At 35.6% G+C, this 7,931-nt stretch overlaps 1 protein-coding gene across 1 annotated transcript; it reads right to left on the bottom strand.

Annotated features, from left to right (window-relative positions):
- Positions 1-398: 398 nt before the first annotated feature.
- rps27.2 (ribosomal protein S27, isoform 2) lies at positions 399-3,340 on the bottom strand. Its single transcript, XM_026285080.1, has 4 exons — positions 3,119-3,340; positions 2,428-2,536; positions 1,358-1,468; positions 399-686 (listed from the first exon to the last, which is right to left on the bottom strand). The coding sequence occupies exons 1-4, from the start codon at positions 3,323-3,325 to the stop codon at positions 658-660; spliced, it is 456 nt and encodes a 151-aa protein (XP_026140865.1). The 5' UTR covers positions 3,326-3,340; the 3' UTR covers positions 399-657.
- Positions 3,341-7,931: the final 4,591 nt, after the last annotated feature.

The raw sequence follows: 7,931 nt of genomic DNA, 5'->3' as shown, positions 1-7,931 counted from the left end.
GTGATGCTTTTATTCTGCAAGGATGCATTAAAAGTGACAGTAAAGACATTTGAATATTTATGAATATTTCTTATTCAGCTGAATTCTTTTTTAATTTGTTCAAAGAATGTTTTATAAGAAGTGTCACATATTCTGAAAAAAAAAAAATATTAAGCACAGCCACCATCAACTTTGAAAACAAGTTTCTTGAGCACCAAATCAGCATATTAGAATGATTTCTGCAAAAAGTCATGCGACACTGAAAATGCTGAATGGCTGCTGAAAAGAAATTCAGGAGAAATATTTCTATTACCTGGTGATATAATTAAGTTATACAAAAGACAAGCATGACACAAACTATATTTATGTGGCAGTGATAATGCAGATAGGCTGGTAAATTATCCACCACAACACACACATAAATGAAAAATGAACCTTTATTTAAAGTAAGAAAGGGAGAGAGAGACAGGTTTGGTGATTATACACCTCACACACACTGTGTTCAGACAGCACTTTGTCATTAAGTTTTCTAGCACTCTTCTCGGTTTAGCTTTCATCTCCATCATCCCGTTATAGATCAGAAACATGGCCTCAGCGTCACTGAAATCCCTGTGGAGTGGCCAATCCTGTCTCTCCTCCCGTGGTCTTCCTCATCCTTGCATAATGGTTAATGAGAAACTAGTGCTGCTTTCTCCTGAACGAGCATCCTGTTAAAAGAGACAAAGAACCAGGCTTTTAGAATTCAGTTTAAAATCTATTCTGGATTTTGCCACACAATAGTAGACAATTGAATTCTATGGAAAAAATGTAAAAGAACAACAGCACATAAAACAGAGCAAGAATTTTTTTTTTTTAATTTTCAATTAATTAAAAACAATTAACTAACCAATTGCACATTTTTTCTGAATATTACGTTTTTAAACATTATTTATATTGCAATACTTTAACATTGCGTCTTCAAATGAATGTAGATACAACAAAGACAGTGATACTACCCTAATAGTAATATTTAAATTCCCTAATATTTAAGGCTTCAGTTCAAGAAGAGAACAATGATCAAGTGGGAAACACCAGGGTGGTCTGTGTGGGTGTGTTGCCATGGCATTGGCACATTTACAAGCCCATGTATGTGTATCTTTGATCTGTGAGAGCACTTCCAGCCATATTTCTCCCACACGAGAACATGAATTCATTAGTCATCTTCTGAAGGCTGTATTTTAATGTGTTAGAGTGACGTTCTGACTGCTGATAGAAAGAAGAAATACCCACTTTGGGATCCAGCTCATGGGAACGGACTTCTCGAGAAACTAGGTTCTTTTATGCTTTGGGCAATCCCTCTAAAGTCATGCGCATTGGTGTCAGAGTATACAAGCGATACCTTCTGTGAGGCGGGCCTTTCCTCCGGTGGGCTGGCACAGTACTGTAGAGCATCCTACACACAAGACCACTGTCTGTGCGTGACTGAACACTGTAGTGATCTTATAACAGCCTGCAAAGAGAGAATAGTCAGAAGTTTCAGACTTACTCTTATGCAATAGCTAGGGTCATGCTAAAAATCAAATGCGATTTATCATGCACATCTCGTCAGTAAAGCCAGTTCTTCGATTAGCAATAAATCTCCAGCAAGTGATTTCAGATGGAGCAGCATGTAATACACAGAGTCATAGTACACTGACAAGCTACGCAATATTGTGTTCATAACTGCAATTAGCTTGTCAGTGAACTATGGCTCTGTACATTAAATACCACCAGGCACCAACAACAATACCTTCCCACTTTCTCATAGCTTCATAAAGTTAAGCTTGAACCACTGATGTCACATGGACTACTAATGTCTAATGTCCTTACTACCTTTCCGCTTCTTGAATGTGGTAGTTACAGGAAACTCTGATTTCATAAAAAAAAAAAAAATCTTAATTTGTTTTCCGAAGATAAACAAAAGTTTTGCAGGTTTGGAAACAATTTACATTTTTTGGGAGAAAAAACCTTTAATTAATTCTTCATTTTTGGTAAAGTGGTCAACCCACTTTACACTTTCCCAACTTTTCAACCCAAATTATTTCAAATTATCTTACAAATATACATAATTTCATGTTTAATGGTTGATGCTTAGATGAATTATAGTTTTATAATAATTAATTTTATTTCAATTATGTCACACACACCGTTTCATGTGATTGTATTCATTCCCTTATTAAAGCAAAGTACAGTTTTTTTTTTCTTTATTGTTTTTCCTTAAAATCTAAATTTGTATGATGATTCACCTTGTATCTGGTTGGTTCGCTTTACATCTTAAAATGCTTATTAAAGAATTTTTTTAAATACCTGTTGGAAAAAAAAATACTTTCAGAATAAAAGCCGTTGAAAATGTCTTGTGCTCCAGTAATTGTGACAGCTCTGTAACCAATGTGTCATAGTAGCTCTGTTTGTTTACACTGCAGATGTTACCTGGGCATTTGACATCCATAAAATAAGAGTTGGGACTCTGTACGAGACGCTTCTTCTTGTGTCTCCTCTTCTCCTCCTCTGGCGTTGGCAGCAGTAGGTCCTTCGCGAGCTGAAAGTGATGAGAGATGTGTCAATCACATTTGCAAGATCTCGTCTGTGGTCGATTTTTGACTCAATACAACGATAACAGCACTCTTATAGACACCGTAACAACTTAGTTACGGAAAATATTACATAAGTGACAGTTACATGGGCCTGGTGATATTGCTGATCAGCTGATTGTCAAAGGATGCACGAGAAAGGGCGACTCGATTCTTGACATACTTTCCGTCTAACCAACTATAAGAAGAATATCAGATCAATATTACACCTTCGAACATAATTATATTCAAGGTATTATGTAATTACACGACACTAACGAAATTATCAAGACTGCGTTTTATTTACATGGTAAGCGCGAGGCTTTCCAAGCGTTTCTAACACATATGCAGGCGGCCATCTTGTCGTTCCTAAACACATGGCACGCGCTTCGCTCTTTTCTTACTTGATTACACAAAACATATCAAATGATTATATCGTGGCTGGTAAATTCATAAAAACGAAATCCTCCCATAGTCAATCGATGGATTTTAATTCCCACACCATGCGTGATTATGTATTAAATGGACTTGATGTACTAGCACGCACTTACAGGCATGTTGGCGACGGAGGAGCAGCAGCCGAAAAGGGGGGGGGCGGCGGAAACACGCGGCGCATATGAACGGGGCTCCAGAGCAGGGGCAGGAAATACCTCACTAACTTTAATAAAAGCTTTTCTTCTTAATTTACCAAGAACTGAGCTTAGACAGTCTGTAAGGATGTAGGAATGTTCAAAGGCATTTAAACTCTCGGACGTCATACCTAATAATATATTCAACCTTAAAGATAACCGATATATGCTTACAGATAACACTGAAGCCATTATTTAGTTTATTATAATGTATAATACATAATATTACAATAATTGAATAATAATATTGGTGTTATAATATTTTTGGGGTTCAGGTCAGGAGAGTTGGCAGGCCAATTGAGCACAGTAATACAATGGTCAGTAAACCATTTGGGTCATTATACGAAAACGTGCCATTTTGTGTCCCTCAGGGAAAAAAAGCTCTGTAAATCTTAATAAAACATAAAAGAAATAGAATATTTTATATTTTAGTTTCCATAATGTCTCATAATATAAGAATAAATTATTTTCTGTTTCTTTGGTTTTTAAAGGATTTTAATCACATTTTTGTACAAAGCATCTTGAAGAAATGTTGAAAATGGCCTGTCCCTCAGTAAGATTTTTCTACTTCTACTTGCTATCGAGGCCAAAAAAGTCAAACTATCATAAAAAAACATATACTTGTATAAAGCCTTAAGTGTCAGTTCATTAGTCATAAATGGATTTTATTCTTAACGTGTCAAATAAAATAAAAAAACACACAATTTAGTCGGGTCCCTAGGTTCTCGTCAACCCTGTTACTTTTTGTAAAAACACCTCTTTAAAGATAATGGACTGTTCCAAAAGTTGCATCAGTTCCAGGAAGTGACATTATCTGACTTTCATGAAGTTGATGGTAGAAGACAAGTAAGTGTTCTCTTCTTTTTAATGAATTTTCTTTGAGGTTATGTAATGTCTGAAAGACAGGGACACGCTCATTGTGTCAGCCCTGTTACCAGAAAAGCATATGTTAAAAAGTTTTTTGTACATATTTAAAAATTTACATATATGATAATATTTAAGCCTCTCATTAAGGCACGTAATGTAGTGTCATTACCTATACCTCATGGCTAGTAATGGCCGGCAATAACCTTTTTCGTCAACCCTGTTACCGTCAACCCTGTAACCATTCCAGGGTAAGAGGGTTGACCCAAGTACGCTTTTGTGTGTCTTACCCATGTTGTATACACAAGAAGGGTTAAATCAAGGGCAACTGGACTAAGTACGTCCATATTTGAAGCTATTGCCTCTCATCCAAGGGGTTTCTTCATTTCTAAATGACTGATGGGGAGTGCCAGGCATTTAACCTCTGTGGGGTTGTCACCCCTGAGCCAACCCTTCTTGGATAACTATGACCTGGATGACTGAGAATTTTAACAGACATACTTTTCTTACAAATAGTATACATAATATACATGTTTTTTACAGTTTTTATCCCTAAAAATCATGTTTTTTTATTTATTCTACTGATAGATAGGCTAAAATATGTTGAGGTTACTGATCTATACTGATACACACAAGTGCATTGGGTTTTATAAATGTGCTTTATAAATCAAATAAAGATTATGAGAAGTCAATAAATTAACAAGCTTTTCAGTTTGCATTTGGGATACTCTCCATACATGCACTCCATCCAAATAGTTTGAAAAAGTTTTCTTGTCAAAAAATAAATCAAGCTTGTGTGACTTGTATGATTATTTGATGGCATGTGAACTACTTACATTTACAGTATGCTACACAATCATAAATAATCAGGGCTGGGGTGTAACGAAATACATGTAACAGCGTTACGTATGTAAAATACAAAATATGAGTCACTGTATTTCGTTAAAATTACATTTTAAATAAGGGGTAATCAGATTACAGTAACATCTGAAAACTATTTTAGATTACCAGTGATTACTTTTATTTTGATGTAATTTATTAATTTAATATTTAAGTTTGGGGATTTCAAACAATACCGCGACTGATTTTTTCCCGTTACAAGCACATAACGACACAAACATTCTCCTAGAAATCACACTATGCATTCAGTCAACAGATCCATACGAAGCATGCATAAAATAAAGGTTTATGAAGTCAAACAATAGCTTTATGTGGTTTACAGATGAACTTCTTTATTCATTCGAAATGTTCAGTATCATCTTTGGCTCGGTAATGCAAGTTCACGATCCAATTCGTGAACAGATGATTCTTATTCGTGAATCTTTTAAAATAATAATTTCCTTTATTTATTTATTTAATGAAACCAGTGTGGAAACCAATGCTTCACTAACGGGATAGATCTGGGTCAGGGTATATTCTGGCAAACCGTTTACCAATCAAGTTTCTCAATTGGCAAAGCAAACTGTGGTACACGCCACTACCAACACAGAATGGTTAAATCTGTGTTTTCTCAGCACAATATCATAGAAAGTATGAGGTTTGAGAAGTAGAAGGCGGGGCAACAGTTAAAACATTTTAAAGTTAAAGTTCATGCAAACAGATAAGTTTCGGTTTTTCATCATTTTTATGCTAAAATATCTCAATAGAGCCGTCTACATAATATGCTGATTAGTCATGTTGAATTAAAGGTTTATGAATGTCCAATTAAGACTCCATTACAACCATAATTGTAACTCAAACAAGCAGTATAATCAATACGGTAGCTGTTGTCAACCCTGTAACTGATGTGTCAACCCTGTTACTTGTATAATATTCTAATATAACTTAAAAAATGTAAATAAAAATGTAATCAATTAATTGTAAATGTTTAGTAAGAGAGGCTAATAATCCACTCAAAATTGAATTGAGGTGTTTAATTTTTGTTTCCATACATTTTTCTTAAAACAGAAGATGCTGGGAGAGTGTAATTTGGAAATGAACGTATTCATCCCCTTAAAAAAATAAAACTTTCAATATTCTCAATTCACAAACACTCTTAATGTAACAAGGGGGAGTATATCTTCCACAGTATATCAGATTTGTTCTATACATGTATTTAAAACCTTTTCAAAAAGTAATTAATATGTTGGTAACAGGGTTGACCAAAAACACACATTTAAATTAGTTAAATGAAAAAAATGAAAAAAATAAGATAGCCTGAGATGGCACGGCACATTTTCCTGAGAGGTAAGGATCTACTTAATCCAAAAAGGGGCTTAAAGATTTTCAAAACAGAAATTTGAAAATCAAACATTAAAAGTGGGAAATGGCACGTTTTCGTATAATGACCCATTTACCAGTGGTTTTGGCACTGTGAGCAGGTGCCAGGTCATGCTGAAAAACGAAATCTTCATCTCCATAAAGCTTTTCAGCAGATGGAAGCATGAAGTGCTCCAAAATCTCCTGATAGCTAGCTACATTGACCCTGCCCTTGATAAAACAGTGGACCAACACCATCAGCTGACATGGCACCCCAGACCATCACTGACTGTGGGTACTTGACACTGGACTTCAGGCATTTTGGCATTTCCTTCTCCCCAGTCTTCCTCCAGACTCTGGCACCTTGATTTCCGAATTAAATGCAAAGTTTGCTTTCATCCGAAAAAAGTACTTTGGACCACTGAGCTACAGTCCAGTGCTGCTTCTCTGTAGCCCATTTCCTGCACAAGCCTGTGCACGGTGGCTCTGGATGTTTCTACTCCAGACTCAGTCCACTGCTTCCACAGGTCCCCCTAGGTCTGGAATCGGTCCTTCTCCACAATCTTCCTCAGGGTCTGGTCACCTCTTCTCGTTGTGCAGCGTTTTTTGCCACACTTTTTCCTTTCCACAGACTTCCCACTGGTGCCTTGATACAGCACTCTGGGAACAGCCTATTCGTTCAGAAATTTCTTTCTGTGTCTTACCCTCTTGCTTGAGGGTGTCAATGATGGCCTTCTGGACAGCAGTCAGGTCAGCAGTCTTACCCACGATTGTGGTTTTGAGTAATGAACCAGGCTGGGAGTTTTTTTAAAAGCCTCAGGAATCTTTTGCAGGCGTTTAGAGTTAATTAGTTGATTCAGATGATTAGGTTAATAGCTCGTTTAGAGAACCTTTTCATGATATGCTAATTTTTTGAGATAGGAATTTTGGGTTTTCATGAGCTGTATGCCAAAATCATCAGTATTAAAACAATAAAAGACCTGAAATATTTCAGTTGGTGTGCAATGAATCTAAAATATATGAAAGTTTAATTTTTATCATTACATTATGGAAAATAATGAACTGTTATCACAATATGCTAATTATAATTGCCCGTGTTTATCATCGTTGAATACAAATATTATTCAGCAAAAACTATATATATATATATATATATATATATATATATATATATATATATATATATATATATATATATATATAAATACAAGCCAATTCAAAATACTGTTAAATAGCTAAACCTATTATTATTATTATTTATAAATAATACTAAACCAATTCTGCTAACGTGCCCAGTTTGCACGTCCATTACAAATTCATTCATCACTACGTGTGCGAAACAATTGCTTTCAGTAGTATTTATAAAAGTGATGTAGAGATTTTGGGAAAGCCTTTAGAGCAGTGGTCTCCAGCCCTTCTCATGAAGAGCTACCGTCCTACAGATTTCAGCTTCAAACCCAATCAAACACCCCTGAATCAGCTAAGTGTTCAGGGCTACTTGATAATTACAGACAGTTGTGTTGGAATGAAGTCTGCAGGACGGTAGATAAAGTCTTGACAACGTCACAAACCTTGCTTCCAATAAAATAAAATAAACAGACTTACAAAAAAGCCCCGAAAACGCTGTGGGTTC

Source organism: Carassius auratus, chromosome 16 (assembly GCF_003368295.1).
Source record: "Carassius auratus strain Wakin chromosome 16, ASM336829v1, whole genome shotgun sequence".
NCBI lineage: Eukaryota > Metazoa > Chordata > Actinopteri > Cypriniformes > Cyprinidae > Carassius > Carassius auratus.
Note: the sequence above shows the minus strand (reverse complement) of the source record. Positions and strands in the feature narration are given on the sequence as shown.